The sequence below is a fragment of the Herpailurus yagouaroundi genome, unplaced genomic scaffold (assembly GCF_014898765.1).
Source record: "Herpailurus yagouaroundi ecotype Mexico unplaced genomic scaffold, PumYag 160, whole genome shotgun sequence".
NCBI lineage: Eukaryota > Metazoa > Chordata > Mammalia > Carnivora > Felidae > Herpailurus > Herpailurus yagouaroundi.
In genome coordinates, this window is record NW_024412401.1 from 7031389 (window position 1) to 7052832 (window position 21444).

A 21444-nucleotide genomic window follows, 5' to 3' on the forward strand; every position below is an offset into this window, starting at 1 on the left:
ATATTTTGGAATTTTAATGTATCAAAGTATGTTTAATGACTATGTAGATAATTAGAATATCATACATGTCTAAATGCAGGCTTGGTAAGAGCTGTTAGAAGGCCAAGGTTCTTGACTGATAGAAAAATGAAATTGGTGTTTACAATTGCTTTCCTAGAGTCTGTTAAAAAATTTTGGCTTGGGGGCGCCTGGGTGGCGCAGTCGGTTAAGCGTCCGACTTCAGCCAGGTTACGATCTCGCGGTCCGTGAGTTCGAGCCCCGTGTCAGGCTCTGGGCTGATGGCTCGGAGCCTGGAGCCTGTTTCCTATTCTGTGTCTCCCTCTCTCTCTGCCCCTCCCCCGTTCATGCTCTGTCTCTCTCTGTCGCAAAAATAAATAAACGTTGAAAAAAAAAATTTTTGGCTTGAAAATCACATAAAGAGTAAAATGGTAGCAGATACTAGACTTTTACCAATTAAATTGATTACTGTTACTATGTAGCATCTTTTCCAACTCACTACATTTGAAGAAGTGATTTCTTCCAGTAGAAAATCAGTGTAGGAACTAATTAACTTGAAAATTTTTTCAATGAGTGAATATTAACTGCTTCATTTTTTAAAGGTTAATTACAAGGACATAGAAATAAGCAGTTTGTATTCTCTGAGAATTTTTACTTAATTGAATGAATAATAGTCACCTTCCCAGAATTCCAGAGAATAAAAACATCTATTTGCTTGGAAATAGCAAGCAAAAGAAAAATGCCACTGGTAAGGGGGCTACACTGCATGTATGGCTTCTAGAGCCACAGAGACACTAAAAGAACTTGTCAGGAATATGTCCCTCTTGGCTTTATTAATGGCTTCTCTCTCTTCTCTTCTCCTTCTAGGCTGTCCCATCAAAGGTCATCCTACCCCAAATATCACCTGGTTCCATGGTGGTCAGCCAGTTGCCACTGTCCCAGGACTGACACATCATATATTGGCAGCTGGACAGATTCTCCAGGTTGCAAATCTTAGTGGCGGGTCCCAAGGGGAATTCAGCTGCCTTGCACAGAATGAGGCAGGAATGCTTGTGCAAAAAGCCTCTTTGGTGATCCAAGGTAAGAAACCCTGCAGGCTTTGGGTGCTGGGCTTATTGTTTGAACAAGAAAGTTGACCTGAGAATCTAATTATCTAATAGAACTAAATTATTTCTGATCTCCAGTGGTTCCTAGAGCATGAAAGTCAAAGCTGAATCATGTTTCCATACAATGAGGCCCTTCAGAAGAGCCACCAGGCTCCGTCCCAGCAGAATCTGGAAAAGTCAGTGCTGCTTTCATAAATGGGCCCTTCTGCCTCACAATGTTGGTGCTGCCGTGGACCAAAGAAACACCATGATATATCAGAGTCAAAAAAAAAAAAAAAAAGTTTCATTTATGCTTGTTTAGTAAGAAACACACACAGACACACACACGTGTGCATGCAAACACACATGTGCAAGTTTTCTCTGTAGGTTTTGTTAAAAAATAACCTCTTGATCAGAACTGCTTGGTTATTGCCTCCTCTCCTGGAGATTCAAGCCAGTGCCAGTACCTGCTTATCGTCCGAAAGAGTCTTAAACTGCAGTCACGTGCTAAGTGTTTTGCAGGCACCTTTCTTGTGGCCCCATCAAAGACAGACTGGATGGCTCATGCATTAATCTTCCAGGAACACAGGCGGGTCAGAAAGCCCTTGGGAGGGGCTTGGCATTAGCTGCACCAAGAAAGCGTTGTGAATGAGCCCAAAACAGTGAGAAATAAACCCAAAGTGGGCCATGTTAAATAGAAAGTAAGTGAGGCTTTCAAGTTTCCTGTAGGCTAGTTCTAACCTGTGGCCTGTGTGTGATTATTTTAAGGGAAAGCAAAATTCTTTTGCATGCATTCTAAAATGGAGTATTCTGTGGGAAGGGACAGAATTTTGTGCCAGTGTAGCACATGAGGAGGGAGATTTTTCTGAGCAAATGGGTTTTCCCCTTAAACATCCTCCCCTGCCATTTGGCTTTCAAGACAGGAAAGTAAATGTTCCATTTTCTTGCCAACCAGCCATTCTCTGCTGAAAACCAGAAGCCAGTGCCTATCTGCAAGATTTGTAATATACGACCTTGCAAATAAGCACTCCCAATTTACCAGCCCGCAGTTATTTTTAACAGCTTTTCTACCAGTGAGTCCCAGACCCCCAAAAAGAAAATCCAAAGAAATTGAATTTCTCCCTTACGTCATTGTCTCATGTCCAGAGTACTCTCTGGAAAAAAACTCTCTGGGTTTTTTTTCATTTGAGTAACATCTACAAAGTCCAACGCAAACGTGCACATATAAATATGAGTGTTAGTTATTTGTGATATTTTTATATCTCTTTGTTGAAAAATAAAGTCACTTTCTGCTGAACCACTAGGAAGAAAAAGCACTTTGGAAGTGTGCTTAAAAATATTAAGGACCAGAGGCACTGATTCTAAATACTCTTTGGGCGCCAGGTGCTGGGCTAGGCCCTTTCCCTTCATTATATCTGGTGCTCACAATAACTTCACAGGGTAGAGGCTTTGTACTCCCTTTACGGATAAGCCAACTGAGTCTCCTGGAGATGATGCCACTTGCCTGCATAAGTTGGGAATGGAGCCCACTGACAGAGCCTCATTCATAACAATTCGTGCCCACAGAGCATGGGCAATAATGCAGTCTTCTTTTCACCTCTGATCCTCCTCCTGTGACAGATTACTGGTGGTCCGTGGACAGACTGGCAACCTGCTCAGCCTCCTGCGGTAACAGGGGCGTTCAGCAACCCCGCCTGAGGTGCCTCCTGAACAGCACAGAGGTCAACCCCACCCACTGTGCAGGGAAGGTGCGCCCTGCCGTGCAGCCCATTGCATGCAATCGGAGAGACTGCCCTTCTCGGTGAGTGTGGCAGATACTGGCTCGGGGCTCCCCAACCCCAAGGCTGGGCCCTGTCTTCTAGCCAACTTGGTGGCTAGCCTTTGTCCAGCACTGCACAGGGAGAGACACGGAGTGCCGGCAAGGGGGCCTGCCATCCAAGACACTGTTCTTTTCTCTAGGTACAGACTTGTCAGGCCTCTCCACTGTGCAGAAGATATCCCTCAGGATGGGCCTCCTCCCTCGGCAGTTTATTCCCTTACCACTCGGCCGGCTAAGGGCTATCTGGTTGTCCCAAGTGCCCGAGAGGATCTGTTCAGAGAACAGGAGCATCCCAGGCCCTAGCAAGAGCTAGCTTGCATCCTGCATTAAGAAACGGGCTCTCCAGTTTGTTTGTAAGAGGAGAAATGTGTTTGCAGTTGAGGTGCTGAGGAGATAGGAATTACTGACCTCAACCCTAGCCCCTCCCCTATCTTCTAACTTCAAAAACTGTGCTAATCAGTACTCCAGTTTAGGTGAGGAAATCTTACCCTAGCCTTGTCTTTGAAGGGTTGCATCTTGCTGAAGTCACAATAAATCTTCATTTTCTATAGTCACCTCACTGTTGGATATACATTCTCAGCATCTTGTCTCAGAATGACACCCACCCTCTCTGCCTCTTACAGCTTAGAGAAGCTGTGAGTCGCACAGAGCACCCTACCCCCAGTTTGCAGGCAGTAGTTAAAGGGATAATGGATGGGTTTAGAGTTGGCACCAGCATGGCACCCCAAGCCTGGGGGGACTTGGCTGGGCCTTGCAGTGGCCCTTTAGCACCTATCTGTGGGACTTTCATATACTACTTAGGCAACCGCTTTGTGTTTTGCCAGCTGAGTCATAAGGAGCAGCTGAAACCAGGAGAGACTCAATGAAATATGAAACACGCTCATTAATATCAGCAGTTTGACTTGCTGACGGGAAGGTTTCCATGGGAATGATTAATGTCCTTTTATACCCTTCCTGAACTGTAACATAGCCGTCCCTCTCCTTTCTCAAACCCCCCATCCCAGCTCCTGAAAAATTGCTGAAATGTATATTTGGAAATAAAAGTTGATTGAAATGCAGGCCTGACATTCACCGGGGATGTAAGAGGCTGGAAGACTGCCCTCGCCAAGCTATTTGAAATGAAGACGACGTCTTGGACATGCCAAGGACTTTTTGATTTGCTGTGGTGATGGTCAGAATCAATCAGCCTCATTTACTTCTGCAAATGAAATAATGGCCATGTCTGCTTGGGTTTCAGTGCCCCCAGGAGCTTTAAAACACCTCGTGCCTGATTCCTAAGTGGCTCTGCTCCTGTGGGTTGGAAATCTGCATTCAGTCATCTCTCTCCAGGGCAAATGGAGCAGGGAAGTTCCACCAAACTAAATAAGTCACAGATCCAGATTCAAGAGGAATGTGCTCCCTGTCTCTGCTACTTGCCTCTCCTGAGAGCCAGATGTGGCGCCACTGGAGTAGGAAGTGGCCACAGGCTTACCTTTGACTAGTTTCCCTGCCAGGCCTCTCAGGCACTTCAGTAGCCTTCTTTGAACACAAACAAGTATCGCCGTGGTTGTCTTTGAATAGGGCTGGGAGGTCCTGCTTTGACCCAGGTAGCTAGTCAGCCGTTTCATTTAGATAAACTTTTTCTCGGGCAGTAAAACCAAAGAATGTTTTGGTGGGTGGGTATTTGATTGGTTATTCCCTAGATTGAATAAAATGGCTGGAAAGCACCAGGTCTTTTCTCGCTATTTTCCCCCAAACTGTGCCCCCTTCCCCTTCTCTTTGAGAACTAACAGTGCAAACATGCACAGAGAGCCCCTACAGGTTTATATATGGACCGAGGATTTCAGAGTGTTTACTGGATTACAGCTTGGCTTGATGAGAAAGGCCATTTGCACAGTCTCAGTCAATCTCCCCTCTAAGGATCCCAATTGTAGTTGGAAGAGAACATTCTGAGAGGAACTACATTTGCCACGTGCAGCCCTCGAAGAGGTGTAAGACCTATAGAACTGTGACCCACGGAGGGGAGAGGTGGGAGACTGCTCCAGAAAGCTAGAATAAATTTTGCATGTTTCTCAGGGATGAAACAAAATCCAGTGGCATGTGGGTTAAGGCAAGGGAGAAAATACAGTGAGTACCAGCAGATAAAGTGTCGACTTCAGTGAGAGCCAGATTACTGCCTGGGTCAGGAAGTGGCACAGTTTGGGTCTGACTTCCCTAGGAAACCGGCCCTCTTCTGTCACACACTTGGATGGCTTTAGGAAGTACCACAACTCCAGTGCAGTGTAACTACCTAAAGGACTGTCTGCTCAGAGAGTTCTACCTGCAGGCTCACGGCTTTTGGGACCAGGGTCAGGCTGAGACCACTGATCTTCAGACTACTCTTTCAAGATGCTTTGTAGTCAATTTCCAAAGATTCTTTGCTTCCTGCGGCTACCATTACAAATTAACACAAACACGGTGGCTTAAAGGAAAAGACATTTATTCTCTCATACTTTTGAAGGCCAGAAGTCCAAGATCAAGATGTCAGCAGAGGTGCACTCCTTGCAGCTTCCTCGAGCCTTGCAACTTCTGGTGGCTCCGGGCATCCTGTGACTTGTGGCCACATCACTCCGGCCTCTGCCTCTGTGGTCGCACGGTCTCCTCCTCTTCTTTAATTTCTGTCTTTCTCTTATAAGGACATTTGTGATGACAGTGAATGTAGGATAATCTCATCTCAAAGTCCTTAATTATACCTTTAAAGACCCTTTGTCCAAATATGGTAACATTTACAGGAATTTGATGTAGATTCTTTTGGGGGACCATTTTCAGTCTTCCATGTATACCTTGGAAAAGTACTAGTAGCTGTGTGATAAGAACAGAGGGATGTACAGGCTCTTTTTCTGAGAACATATGGCATCATTCCTCTGTCCAAGGCCTGACCCTCAGCAGCTGCCCTGATTCTTCTCGCTCTCCCCAGGTGGATGGTGACCTCCTGGTCTGCCTGTACGCGGAGCTGTGGGGGAGGTGTCCAGACCCGCCGGGTGACCTGCCAGAAGCTGAAAGCCTCTGGAATCTCCACTCCTGTGTCCAATGACATGTGTACCCAGCTTGCCAAACGGCCAGTAGACACCCAGGCCTGTAACCAACAGCTCTGCGTGGAGTGGGCCTTCTCCAGCTGGGGCCAGGTGAGAGGATTTCATTTGACAGATAAATCTAAAAGCATGGACGCTGCCAAAGTAGGAAGTAAAATGCAACCACTGCCACATTCTCTGTGATGTCAGACCTTTCACATCCCATCTGTCAATCAACTCACCTGCCCAGTATCCATCCTAAAGCTTACAGTTTCTGCTCATTCTTGTCAGACACACCTCCCACAGCCATTACGGTTTTCCTATTGATTTCCCGATTTCCCCCCCCCCCCCCCCCGAGGTCTTCCCTTTCTGAGGCCATCAGCGAACCCTCAGCACCCCTTTCTTCAGACTCATTTTCTGTAAGGCCACCTCTCCTCACTATCTGTGCTGAGGCTGATGATTTAAAACTCTGATGAGATCCATGCGGGGACTGCAGTCTTATTCTGGGCCAGGGGTTCTCAACTGGGATACACAGAATCACTTGAGAAACTTCTTTAAAAGACCAATGTCCAGGCTGCACCTCCCCGAGATTCTAAGTCAGTTGTTCAGAGGCGGGATCTGAGCATGGGCAAGTTTTAGAAACTATGCAGGAGATTCTGGGGTGCAGCCATAGTAGAGAACCCCTATTCCAAGCCAAGAAGAGTTGAAGCCTAGGCTGGATCGCTTTGGAACCACCAACTCCCTTCTCAATTCTCAGCCAGAGGACAGCCAAGAAAGTCCTAGGTTAGCTTAACACACTGCAACAATGCAGGCTCATTGGACCCCAGGAGGGATGGGGCCTCTTCTAGATATAGGAAGGAACCACAGGACTCTCTCCATTTGGAGAGGAAATTTTATGTTTAGTCATGACTATAAAAATCAACACGAACTGAAGATTCTCGGTGGGAAAGAACAAACCTGAGCAATGACAGACACTATGCCGTGATGGAAGCCACCCTGGAGGCACTGATAGTCACTTGGCCATTGTTCTCGCATCATTTCTGAATCAGGTAGGACTGAGCATTAGTCAGAAATTCCCACTATAATTAGAGGCCTAGGCTTTCCCCAGTGCAGATGCATAGGGTCTCTATTTAGCCAAAGTAGTTTTCCTACTCCTCTGACCCCTTCTCTGTTTTAGAATGTTGTTGGGGGTGGTGGGGGATGAAAACAATCGAGTGTGGTGCTTGGGGGAAATAACATATTTGCATATGTTCTGTTCCTTTCAAAGTGTGTGTTCAAAACCTCCTGAGGACTGACTTAGCATCTAAAAGCTGCCTGCCTAGGCTGATAATCAGCTAGTACCCACCCCACTAACTATGTGGTAACAAGTATTGTTTGTCAGAGGCTGACACTATGGACAGGATAACCACTCTGATTGGTCAGGCATAGTTCGTGACTGGTTGGTATCTGAAACATGCCATTAAGCATGGCGTGCTAGAACACCCCAAAACCACCACAAGGCTCTTAATTCTTTGTGTAACTGTGTGAACTAATGTACCTGAACATCTTGGGCAGCTAGGAACTTGAAACTTGTTGGAACTGGCTCTCTGCACATTACTGCCTTCATGTTCCTCCATCCCCACCCCGAGGTGTGTTCTTTGGAAAACAATCACTTGGAATTTCCCGTGAAGTTAATATATGCTGTAGCCATCTCTAACGAAGATCAAATGTCATTTGGAGGAAATCTGGCCATGCACTTGCATAAGCCATTCCTGTCCCAGGTGAGTCCTGGGATAATCTCAGCACTGGCCAATCAACACACTCGGCCTGAGTCTCCTTTTTGGCACCTTTACCAGCCCTCCCTTATTTCTAGTGACCTAATGTATGTGCTTCATAATTAAAGAGGCATGAGCTCCCTTTTGCTCTGATGCCTGGGGGATATCATCTTTCTCTTACCTGGAAAAGCCCACTTCTGCTAGCTTTCATTCAGCCCAAGGCTTACTGCTTCTAGGCCCTCCAGGCTCACTGGCAGTTTGTGAAATTACAATTGGGAACAGATCTGGCTACACACGGGGGAGATGTTTTGCATTGTATCACTGAGGTCACTGAAGAGGACATACATTGTGCACGTTGATCATTCTCAGTGATTACTTTTTCTAAAAGAGAGGAAAAAAAGGTCCTTCCCCCTTCCTTTCCCTCAAACACTCTCATCCCCTTCTTCTAAAACCTTGTAGGCAAGTAGATCTCAAGCTTTAATGTGAATCATTAAATCTTTAACCTGGATTTATTCTTAATGTGGATCTTGTTAAAAATGCAAATTCTGATATGACAGGTCTGGAAGTAGAGCTTTAGATAAAGAATTTTTTTCCTGAGGTATAATTGATGCATGTCATTATATTTTCAGGTGTACAACATATGATTTGATATTTGTATACATTGCAAAATAATCCCCACAATAAGTCTAACAACTGCCACCATACCTAATTAGAAAAAAAAATTCTTGTGATGGAGACTTTAAGATCAACTCTTAGCAACTTTCAAATATGCAATACAGTAGCATTAACTATAGTCACTATGCTGTACCTTACATCTGCATGCCATATTTATAACTGGAAGGCTGTACCTTTTGACAGCCTTCACATACTTCACCTATCCCCACCTCTGGCAATCAACAGTCTATTTTCTGTACTTCTTATGGCTGGGGGAGGTTTTGTTTAGAGTCCACATATGAAACCACACAGTATTTGTCTTTGTCTGTCTGCCTTAATTGACTTATGCCCTCAAGGCCTTTACATGTCATCACTAATGGCAAGATGTCATTCTTTTTTTGGATAAATAATATTCCTCTCTCTCTCTCTCTCTCTCTCTCTCTCTCTCCTCTCTCTCTCTCCTCTCTCTCTCTCTCTCTCTCTCTCTGTGTGTATGTGTGTGTGTGTACACCATATTTTCTTTATCCATTCATCCACTGATGGACACTTACGTTGTTTCCGTATCTTGGCTATTATAAATAATGCTTCAATGAGCATGGGGGTGCATATACCCTTCCAAGTTAGTGTTTTCATTTTTTAATAAATACCTAGACATAGAATTGCTGGTTGACATGGTAGTTCTCTTTTTAATTTTTGAGGAACCTACATACTGGTGTTCATGGTAGTTGTACCAATTTACATTCTCACCAGCAATGCACAGTGGTTCCTTTTTCTCCACATCCTCACCAACGCTTGTTATTTCTTGCCTTTTTGATATTAGCTATTCTAACAGGTGTGAGGTCATATCTCATCGTGGTTTTGATTTGCAATTCACTGATGCCTGGTGATCTTGAGCACATTTCATGTTCCTGTTGGCCATCTGTATGTCTTCTTGTGGAAAACGTCTATTCAGATCCTCTACCTTTTTTAAATTGGATTGTTTGATTTTCTGCTATTGAGTTGTAAAAGTGCTTTATGTATTTTGGATACTAACCCCTTATCAGATAAATGATATATTCTCCCACTCAGTAGGTTGCCTTTTTATTTTCTTAATGGTTTTCTTTGCTAATGTAGTCCCACTTATTTACTTCTGCTTATGTTGTCTTTGCTTTTCATGTCAGATTCAAAATATAATTGCTGGGGCTCCTGGGAGGCTTAGTCAGTTAAGCCTCTGACTTCAGCTCAGGTCATGATCTCATGGTTCGGGAGTTTGAGCCCCGCATCAGGCTCTGCGCTGACAGTACACAACCTGCCTGGGAGTCTCTGTCTCTCCCTCTCTCTGCCCCTACCCACTTGCTTGCTGGCTCTTTCCCAAAATAAACTTTTAAAACGTTTATTTATTATTTATTTTTTTCCCAAGAATGATGTTAAAGAGCTTATTGCCTATGTTTTCTCCTAGGAGTTTTATAATTTCAGGACTTAGGTACAAGTCTTTAATCCACTTGTAGTGAAATTCTGTGTATGGTGCAAGAGTAGTCCAATTTCACTGTTCTCCACTTGGCTATCCAGTTTTCTCAGCACCATTTATTGAAGAGACTATCCTTTCTCCATTGTATATTCTTGGTTCCTTTGACATAAATTAATTGAGCATATATGCATGGATCTAATTCTGAGCTCTCTGTTCTGTTCCACTGACCTATGTGTCTGGTTTTATGCCAAACTATATTGTTTTGATTACTATAGCTTTATAGTAGTTTGAAAATAGGGAGCATTATGCCTCCAGCTTGTGTTCTCTCAAGATTGCTTTGGCTATTTGGGGTCTTTTGTGGTTACATACAAATTTTAAGACTTTTTTTTTCTGTGAAAATGCCATTGGAATTTTGACAAGGATTGCATTTAATCTGTAGATGGCTTTGAGTAGTATGAACATCTTAACTATATTGATTCATCCAATCCACAAACACAGAGTATCTTTCTACTTGTGTCTTTTTCAATTTCTTTCATTAATGTCTTACAGTTTTTCAGTTTACAGGTCTTTAACACCTTGGGTAAATTTATTCCTAGATATTTTCTTTTTTTTTTTTTTTTTTAACGTTTATTTATTTTTGAGACAGAGAAAGACAGAGCATGAACGGGGGAAGGTCAGAGAGAGAGGGAGACACAGAATCGGAAACAGGCTCCAGGTTCTGAGCTGTCAGCACAGACCCCGAAGCGGGGTCGAACTCACGGACCGCGAGATCGTGACCTGAGCTGAAGTCGGACACTTAACCGACTGAGCCACCCAGGAGCCCCAATTTTCTTTTTGATGCAATTGTAAATGGGATGATTTTAATTTCTCAGACAGTTTATTATTAGTCTAGAAATACAACAGACCTTTTGTACTGATTTTATATCCTACAACTTTACTGAATTGGTTTATTATTCTAACAGGTTTTTGATGCTCTTTAGGATTTTCTATATAAAATGTCATCTTCAAATATTAACAGTTTTACTTCTTTCCAACTTGGATGCCTTTTATTTCTTTCTCTTGGCTAATTGCTATGACTAGGACTTCCTATACTACATTGAATAAAAGTGGCAAAAGTGGGCATTTTTGTCTTGTTTCTGATCTTGGAGGAAAGGCTTTCAGCTTTTCACCATTGAGAATGATGTTTCCTATGGGCTTGTCATATAGGGCCTTTATTATGCTAAGATACATTCCCTCTGTACCCACTTTTTTTCTATTTTATTTTTTATTACTTAAGTATAGATGACATGCAATGTCATTTAGCTTCAGGTGTAGAACATAGTGATCCCACAATTCTATACATTACTCAGTGCTCAGCACAATAAATGCAGTCACCAGCTGTCACCATACATTATTACAATATTGCTGACTATATTCCTTTGTGAGGTACTTTTCATCTCTATGATTTATGTATTTTATAACCGAAAGTTTGTACTTCTTAATGCCCTTCACCTATGTCACCCATCACCTCACTCACCTCCCCTCTGGCAACCAACAGTTTGTATTTAAGTGTCTCTGTATTTGTTTTCTAGATTCCACATGTAAGTGGAATCAAATAGCATCTATCTTTCTCTACCTCACTTATTTCACCTAGCATAATATCTTCTATGTCTGTCCATGTTGTTGCAAATGGCAAGATTTCACTGTTTTTTTATGGCTGAGTAATAACCCATTATCTGTCTGTCTATCTATCTGTCATTCATCTATCAGTGGACACTTGGGTTGATTCCATATCTTAGCTACTGTAAATAATTCTACAACAAATATAGAGGTGCATACTTCTTTTTGAATTAGAGTTTTCATGCTCTTCGGGTAAATACCCAATAGTGGAATTACTGGATTACGTGGCATTTGTTTTTAATTTTTTGATGTTCTCCTATACTGTTTTCTGCAATAGTTACACCAGTTTACATTCTCAGCAGCAGTGCACAAGGGCTCCCTTTCTCCACTTCTTTGCCAAAACTTGTTATTTCTTGTCTTTTTCATACTAGCTATTATGACAGGTGTGAGGTGATATCTCATTGTTTTGATTTGATTTGCATTTACCTGATTAATGATGTTGAGCATCTTTTTGTGTGTCTTTGGGGCATCTGTATTTATTCTTTGGAAAAATGTCTATTCAGGTTCTCTGCCCATTTTTTCATTGGATTTTGTGTGTATGTGTTGAATTGCATAAGTTCTTTATATATGTTGGATATTAAACCCTTATTGGATATGTTATTTACAAATAACTTCTCCCATTCACTAGGTTGCCTTTTTGTTTTGTTGATGGCTTTCTTAGCTGTGCAAAAGCTTTTTAGTTTGGTATAATCTCGATAGTTTATTTTTGCTTTCCTTTCCCTTGACTAAGGATACGTATTCATAAATATATTCCTAAGGCTGATGCCCAAGCGATTACTGCCTACATTTTCTTTAAGGAGTTTTACAGTTTCAGGTCTCAAATTTATGTCTTTAAGCCATTTTGAGGTTATTTTTGTGTATGGTATAAAAAGTGGCCCAGTTTCATGCTTTTGCAAGTAGCAGTCCACTTTTTCCAGCACCATTTATTGAAAAGACCGTATTTTCCCCCATCGTACATGCTTGCATTCCTTGTTGTAAATTGACCATGTAAGTGTGGGTTTATTCCTATCCTCTCTATCCTGTTCCATTAACCTCATGTCTATTTTTGTGCCAGTACTATACTGGTTTTTGATTGTTACGGCTTTGTAGCATATCTTGAAATCAGGGATTGTGATACCTCCAGCTTTGCTCTTATCTCTCAAGATTGCTTTGTACATTCAAGGTCTTTTGTGGTTCCATACAAATTTTAGGAATATTCTAGTTCTGTGAAAAATACTATTGATATTTGGGTAGGGATTATATTTAATCTGTAGATTGCTTTGGGTGGTATGAATATTTTAACAATATTCTTTAAATGTATGAGCATAGTATGCCTTTCCATTTGTTCATGTCATCTTCAATTTCTTTCTTCAATGTCAGTTTCAGAGTAGAGGTCTTTCACTTCCTTGGTTAAATTTATTCTTACATATTTTTTGATGAAATTGTTTTCTTAATATTTCTTTCTGCTACTTGTTATCAGTGTATAGAAATGCAACCAATTTCTGTGTATTAATTTTGTATCCTGCAACTTTAATGAATTTATTTATTCTAAGAGTTTTTTGGTGGAGTCTTTAGGGTTTTCTATGTATAGTACTATATGTCATCTGTGAATAGTGACAGTTGTATTTCTTCACCAATTTTTATTCCTATTATTTCTTTTTATTTTCTGCTGCAGCTAGGATTTCCAGTACTAGGTTGAATAAAAGTGGTAGGATTGGACATCTCTGACTTGTTTTTGATCTTAGAGGGAAACCTTTCAGTTTTTTACCATGGAGTATGATATTAAGCGTGGGTTTTTCTTATATTGTCTTTATTATGTTAAAGTATTCCCTGTAAACCCACTTTGTTCAGCATTTTTATCATGAATGGATGTTGTATTTTGCAAAATGTTTTTCCCGCATCTATTGAGATTATTGTATGGTTTTTATTCTTCCTCTTTTTAATGTGATATATCATATTGGTGCTTGGAAATACTGAACTCCCTTTGCATCTCTGGAATGAATCCCACTTGATTGTAGTGAGTGATCCTTTTTAATATAGTTTTAAATTTGGTTTGCTAATATTTTTGAGGATTTTTGCATCTATGATCCCCAGGAATGTTGGCCTATAGTTGTCTTTTTTTGTAATGTCTTTTGTCTGGTTTCAGTATCAGAGTAATGCTGGCCTAATGGAATATGAAAACTTTCCTTCCTCTTCTATTTTTTGGAGTAGTTTGAGAAGACCGGGTATTAACTCTTCTTAAAAAGTTTGGTAGAATTTGCCTGTGAAGACCTCTGGTCCTGGACTTTTTTCTGTTGGGAGTTTTTGATTACCAAATTCAATTTCATTACTAGTAATTGGTCTGTTCAAATTTTCTATTTCTTCCTGATTAAGTTTTGGAAAACTATGTTTTGGGGAATTTACCCATTTCTTCTAGTTATCCAATTTGTTGGCATCTAATTTTTCATATTATTCTCTTTATAATTCTTTATATTTCTGTGATATTGGTTGTTATTTCTTTTTTGTTTCTAATTTTGAATCCTTTTATTAATGAGTCTAAGTAGAGATTTATCAATTTTATCTTTTCAAAAAAACCAGCTCTTGGTTTTCTTGATCTTTTCTATTTTTTTTTTTTTTTAGTCTTCACTTATTTCTATTTTAATCGTTATTATAGCTATACTTGTACTAGCTTTAGAAAAATAACAAAGCCCTGTTTCTTTAGGTATAAGGTTAGATTAAGACTTTTCTTATTTCTTATAACAGGCCTACATTGCTATCAACTTCCCTCTTAGAACTGCATTTACTGTGTTTTAAAGATTTTGGACAGTTTCCATTTCCGTTCAACTTTGTGTATTGTTTGATTTTCCTCTTTATATTCATTGACCTATTTAGTGTTTAGTAACATATTGGTTAGCCTTCTTGTATTTGTGTTTTTTCCATTTTTTTATTGTAATTGGTTTCTAGTTTCATACCATTGTGGCTGGAAAAGATGCATGATTTGATTTCAGTCTTATAAAATTTATTGGGACTTGTTTTGTGGCTTAGCATGATCTATCCTAGATAATGTTCCATGTGCACTTAAAAAGTATATGTTATTCTGTTTTTGAATGGAATGTTCTGTATGTCTGTTAGACCCATCTGGTCTAATGTAATTCAAAGCCATTGTTTCCTTGTTGATTTTCAGTCTGGATGATCTATCCATTGATGTAAGTGGGGTGTTAAAGTCCCCTAATGTTATTGTATTACTGTCAATTTCTCCCTTAATGTCTGTTAATATTTGCTTTATACATTGAGGTGCTCCTATGTTGGGTACGTAGATATTTACCATGGTCATATCCTCTTCTCAAACTGATCCCTTTATCATTATGTTATACCCTTCTTTGTCTCTTGCTACACTCTGTTTTAAAGTCTATCTTGTCTGATATAAGTACTGTTACCCTAGGTTTTTGTGGTTTGGTTTGGTTTTGTTTCCATTTGCATGGATGATCTTTTTCCATTCCTTCACTTTCAGTCCATATATTTTTTGGTCTGAAGTGAGTCTCTTGTAGGCAGCGTATAGATTGTTCCTTTTTTAAAATCCGTTCAATTGCATTATGTCTTTTGATTGGAGCATCTAGTCCCTTTATATTTAGTTACTGATAGGTATATACTTATTGCTGTTTTGTTTTGTTCTTTTTGTTCCTTCCATCTTCTGCTGTTCTCTTTCCCTATAGTTTGATGGCTTTCTTCAGTATTATGCTTGGATTCCTTTCTCTTTATTTTTTGTGTATACATTAGAGGTTTTTATTTTGTAGTTATCATTGAATCCATATGTAACATCTTAGGTGTATAGCAATCTAATTTGACGGACACGGACACTTATATGTTCAAACACATCCTAAAACCACTAAATTTTTTCTCCCCCTCCCTGTTTTATGTATATGATGTCATATTTTACATCTTTTTATTTTGTGCATCTCTTAACTAACTTCAGTAGGTATAACTGATTTTTACTACTTTTGTGTTTTAACCCCTCACTGGCTTTGTAAGTAATTAATCTACCACCTTTACTATATGGTCACTTTCACCAGTGAAGTTTTTTCCTAGCATGCCTCTTCTTCCCACTTAAAAAATTCCCTTTAATATTTCTTCTAAGGCTGGTTTAGTGGTGATGAACTCTTTTAAAATTTGTCTGGAAAAACTCTCTCTCCTTCAATTCTGAATAATAACCTTGCCAAGTATTCTTTGTGGTGGACTTTTTCCTTTCAGCACTTTGAATATATCATGCCACTTTCTTTAGGCCTGCAAAATTTCTGCTAAAAAATCAGCTGATAGCCTCATGAGATTTCCCTTGTATGTAACAGTTTACTTTTTTCTTGGTGCTTATAAGATTCTCTATCTTTAATCTTTGCCATTTTAATTATTGCATGTCTTGGTGTGAACCTCCTTAGGTTCATCTTGTTTAGGGATCTCTCTGCTTCCTAGATCTGGATGTCTAGGAAGTTTTCTGTCTACCCCCTCCTGGGATCTGTAACCTATTATCATTTGTTTTTAATTTTTGCTATTCAGCTTGGTTGTTTCCATTACCCTGTCTTTCAGATCTCTGAACAGTTCTTCTGCATCTTCTAATCTGATGATTCACTTTAGTGTATTCTTCATTTCAGTGAGTGGGGCTTTATTATATTTTCTGTCTCTTTGTTGAAATTCTTGCTGAATTAATCTCTTTTCTCAAGTCTAGTGAGTATCTTTACCACCAGTACTTTTGTGTTGTTGGGTCTTTTTTGGGGGGGGGGTGTTTTTTTGTTTTTGAGAGAGACAGAACATGAGCAGGGGAGGGGCAAGGGCAGAAGGAGAGAGAGTATCCCAAGCAAGCTCCATGTTCAGCTCAGCCTGATGCAGGGCTCAATCCCATGACTGTGAGTGAGATCATGACCTGAACTGAAGTCGAGTCAGATGCTCAGCTGAGCCACCTAGGCTCCCATACCACACCATTACTTTGAACTCCTTATCAGACATATTGCTTATGATGGTTCATTTAGCTTTTTGTCTGTGGTTTTGTCTTGTTCTTTCATTTAGGAACTGTTCCTCTGTCTCATTTTGTCTAACTCTGTTTATTTCTGTGTATTAGGTAGGTCTCCTGGTCTTGAGAGTAGTGGTTTTCTGTAAAAGAGGTACTGTGGTTCCCTATAGCACTATTCCCCAATGTAATCAGAACCAGTTACTCCAAGGATTCCCTTTGTGGGAGCTGCATGCATCCTCTGGTTGTGGCTGAGCTGTGATTACTGTGGACACACTACTGGGTAACACTGGCCTGGAGGCCAGCCAGCTACAATGACCTGCTTTGCATAATGTGTATATACTGTGCAGGGTTAAGTTTGTTCAGAGGCCCAGCTACAGGCACTGTAGCCATGCTGATGGGTGGGGCTGGCACTTAGCCTAGCTGTCTGAAATTAACCTCTACTACAGCTGCAGGCACACCAAAGGACAGGGCTTTCTCTCTGTGCATAAACTATGGTACACCAGTGTAAAGGGATTATTCACCCCCTTCCCAGGTCACTTTTGAGTTGCACCAGTCCCTGCCAGGGCTGCCTGCCAGGAGCAATGGGGCAGGAGCTACTTTGGAGAGATGCCTGTCTTGGCAGGTGGGTTGGTTGTACAGAAGAATGCTAGGGTGTGGCATGTAGTACCAGCAAGGTAAATGGAGTGTTAGCCGGATCCCCAAACATCCTTTTAGAAGATGGCAAGAAAAATGCTCACAAGCACTTTTGTTCCCAGAGAAATCTGCAAATCTCTGCCCTCCAGCATACATTCTAAGATTAGTCAATTAATCTCCTTCACATATACTTCAGGTGCTTTTCAAACTGCTGCTTCTGTGCTGTGTGTCAGGCTATTATTTAGCATGCCATGCTGGCTATTTAAAGGTGGGGACTCAAGTTTCCTATCACCCTCCTTCCCTCCTGGAGCTAATCCCTGCTGATTTTCAAAGGCAGACTTTATGAGGACTCATCTTCCTAGTGCTGGTCCCCAGGGCCAGGATTGTCCAGTGTGGGGTTTGCTCCCCCTCATTTCTCCATGCCTGTGATGTCCCTCCCATTTGTGGTTAGTCACAATGGGGGTTTGGTTCCTGATGACCACCTTTCCTACCCTTTTTGATGTGCCCTTCTATGATTAGCTGTGGAAGCAGTCATCAGGTTGTTTTCAGAGTTATTTGCCTAAGTATAGTTGTTATCTCAATGTGTCTGTGGGAGGAGGTGAGCTCAGGATCCTCCTACTCCACCATCTTCCAAATCAAGAGTAGATGTCCCTCCTAAATACCTTGTCAACAAGATACATATCAGGTCCTCACCATGTTGCAAATCTGGCCAGCCCCCCTGGGAAGAGGCACTGCTACATTGCGACTCTGAGTAAGCAAGAAGAGTAGCCTCCACAAGAATTGATGACATAAGCCAAACTCCTTATGGATAAGCCTAGGACAAAGAGCCTCTGTCACCCAGGTGTTTCTCCCCTCTGCCCACTTTGTTCAGAGTTTTTATCATAATGGAATGTTGAATTTTCTCAGATACATTGCATCTATTGAGATGATCCTATTATTTTAACCTTCCCATTGTTAATGTGTTGTATCACTTTGATTTTCAGATGTTGAACCACACTTATGCCCTTGGAGTAAATCCCAGTTGATGGCGGCACATGGTCTTTTCAATGTATTCTTGAATTTGGTTTGCTAATATATTGCTGAGGATTTTGGCATCTATGTTCACCAGAGATGTTGGCCTACAATTTTCTTTTCTTGTGTCCTTTTCTGGTGTTGGTAATGCTAATCTCATAAAATGAGTTTGAAAGTATTCCCTTCTCTTCTACTCTTAGGAGGAGTTTCAAAAGGATTGTTATTAATTCTTCTTTGAACGTCTGGTAGAATTCACCAGTGAAGCTTTTTGGTCCTGGACTTTTGTTTGTTGGGAGGTTTTGATTACTCAATGTCCCTAGTAGTAATCAGTCTGTTCCAGTTTTCCCTTTTATCAATAATCAGTCTTGGTTTTTAGAAATTTCTTTCTTCTAGGTTGTCCAATTTGTTGGAGTACTATAATAATAGTCTTATGGGGCAGGGGCACCTCAGTGGCTCAGGTCATGATCCCAGGGTCATCGGATCTAGTGGAGCCTGCTTGGGATTCTCTCTCTTTCTACCCTTCTCCCCTGCCCATGCTCTTTATCTTTAAAACAAAATTTTAAAAATAATAATAGTAGTCTATTATCCTTTATATTTTTGTGTTATCAATTGGAAAAATCTCCTATTTCATTTCTGACTTTGACAAACCTCTAGCTAGAGTCACCAAAAAACAGAGGACTCGGTTTTATTTTTTTCAAAGAACCAGCTTTTAGTTTCACTAACTTTTTCTATTATTTCTGTTCTGATCATTGTTATTTCCTTCTGCCTACTAACTTTGAGCTTTCTTTGTTCTTTGAGGTGTAAGTTAGGTTGAGATTTTTGTTTCTTGAGGTTGGCAAGTATTGCTATGAAATTTCCTCTTAGAACTGATTTTGCTGCATCCTTTAAGTTTTGGTATGTTGTATTTCCATCTGTCTCAAAATATTTATTCTCTTTTAATTTCTTCTTTGATGCATGGGTTATTAGTAGCATGTTGTTTAATCTTCACATATCTGTGAATTTTCTTATTACTATTTTCTAGTTTCATACCATTGTGGTCAGAAAAGGTGCTTTATATGATTGTAGCCTTATTAAAACTTATTTTGGCCTAATATATGATCTATGCTGGAGAATGTTTCAGTGTACTTCAGAATAATGTATATACAGTTGCTTTTGAATGGAATGTTCTATATTTAGATCTGCTAAGTCCATTTGGGATAACACGTTATTTAAGGTCAATGTTTCATTATTGATTTTCCGTCTGGATGATCTATCCATGAGTGTGAGTATTAAAGTCCCCTACTATCATTGGTGTCTATTTCTTCCTGTACATCTGTCAATATTTGCTTTATATATTTAGGTACTCCTATGTTGGATGCATAAGTATTTACAAATGGTCTATCTTCTCGTTGGATTGACCTCTTCATTAATAAGAGACAAAGATTGCCATAACATAGTCTTTTTTTTTTAGGTCTATTTTGTCTGAAATAAGTGTAGCTACCCATGCCTTATTTTAATATCCAGTAATATGAATTACCTTTTCCATCCCTTCACTTTAAGTGTGTGTCTTTATATCTGAAGAAATGGGCCTCATTTTTTTTTATCCAGTCACCCTAAGTCTTTTGATTAAAGCATTTATAATTAATTTACACTTAATATAATTATTGATAGCTATGTACTTACTGCTTTTTTGTAGTTCCTGTTCCTTTCTTCTTCCCTTACTCTCTTCCTTTGTGGTTTGATGACTTTCTTTAGTGATAAGCTTAGATTCCTTTATCCTTATCTTTTGTGTATTCACGATAGGCTTTTGCTTTGTAGTTACTGTGAGGTGTACCTACAATAACTTATATCTATAACAATCTATTTTAATTGACATCAACAAATTTGATTCCATTCTAAAGCTCTCCATTTTTACTCTGTCCCCATTTTGTTTTTGATGTGACATTTTACATCTTTTTATCTTGTGATCCCTTAACTATTGCATTTAGAGTTGTTTTTACTACTTTTGTCTTTTACCCTTCATTCTAGGTTTATAAGTGTTAGTCATTACCTTTTCTATATATTTACCTTTACCAGTGAGTTTATACTTTAGGGGCACCTGGGTGGCTAAGTCAGTTAAGAGTCCAACACTTGGTTTGGGCTCAGGTTATGATCTCTTGGTTTGTGGGATCGAGCCCTGCTATCAGCATGGAGCCTGCATGGGATTCTCTCCTTTCTCTCTGCCCCTCCCCCTGCTCACACACACTCTTAAAACAGAAAAGTGAGTTTATACTTTCATATGTTTTCTACTTACTCATTAGTAACCTTTGTATTTAGGTTAAAGCTGACCCTTTAGCAATTTTTGTTTATATTCACTTTTGCTACTTATATTTCTTTTGCTACTGAAGATGTTGAGCTTTTTTGGCTGAAATATAATGGACATAGGATATCCTCTTTTAACATTTCTTCTAAGGCTGGTTAAGTGATTGTGAACTTCTTTGCCTGTCTGAAAAAACTCTCTCTGATTCTGAATAGTAATTTTGCAAGGTAAAGTATTCTTAATTGCAAGTTTTTTTCTTTCAGCAGGCTGCAGGTAAGAAGACAGTGATACAGTATATTCAACATTTTTGCTAAAAAAAAATCTGATAGTCTTAACAGGGTTCCCTTGTATGTAACAGATTGTTGGGGTTTGTTTTTTTTACCGATTTTAATATACCCTCCTTATCTTTAACCTTTGACATATTGTGGGTCTCTTTGGATTCATCTTCTTTGGAGTTCTCTGGGTTTCCTAGATCTGTTTCCTTCCCCAGGTTAGGGAGGTTTCCAGCCATTATTTCTTAAAAGAAGTTTTTTGTTCCTTTTTCTCTCTGACCCTTCTAGGTCCCCTATAATGCAGATGTTGGTATATTTGCTGTTGTCCTGTAAGTTCTTTAAACTATCTTCATAGTAATTTTTTTTTTTTTGCTTCTGTCATTGGATGAGTTTTACTGCCTTATTTTTGAGGTGACTAGTCCTTCTGCTTCATCTGTTATTGAACCCTTCCTGTATATTTGTCAGTGTAGTTACTGTGTTCTTTACACAGTTAAGAGTAGCGGGGCGCCTGGGTGGCGCAGTCAGTTAAGCGTCCGACTTCAGCCAGGTCACGATCTCGTGGTCCGTGAGTTCGAGCCCCGCATCAGGCTCTGGGCTGATGGCTCAGAGCTTGGAGCCTGTTTCCGATTCTGTGTCTCCCTCTCTCTCTGCCCCTCCCCCGTTCATGCTCTGTCTCTCTCTGTCCCAAAAATAAACAAACATTGAAAAAAAATTAAAAAAAAAAAAGAATAGTATGTGACTTCTACTTGGTACTTTCTTATATTTTCTATCTTCTCACAATGTTGACTCATCCTTATTCATCCATGCTGAATTTCTCAAAGCTTTCAGGTGATGCCAATGTTATTGGTC

At 40.2% G+C, this 21444-nt stretch overlaps 1 protein-coding gene across 7 annotated transcripts in view; it reads left to right on the forward strand.

Moving 5' to 3' along the window:
• Nucleotides 1–21444, forward strand: part of ADAMTSL1 (ADAMTS like 1) — an 885520-nt gene that overhangs the window by 849873 nt on the left and 14203 nt on the right. For 5 of the 7 annotated variants that reach the window (XM_040481337.1, XM_040481338.1, XM_040481336.1 and 2 more), the window contains 3 exons: nt 865–1077; nt 2703–2883; nt 5837–6044. In XM_040481337.1, coding sequence (XP_040337271.1) covers nt 865–1077; nt 2703–2883; nt 5837–6044 — 602 coding nt within the window. The other 2 variants (XM_040481341.1, XM_040481342.1) reach the window with 2 other exon arrangements.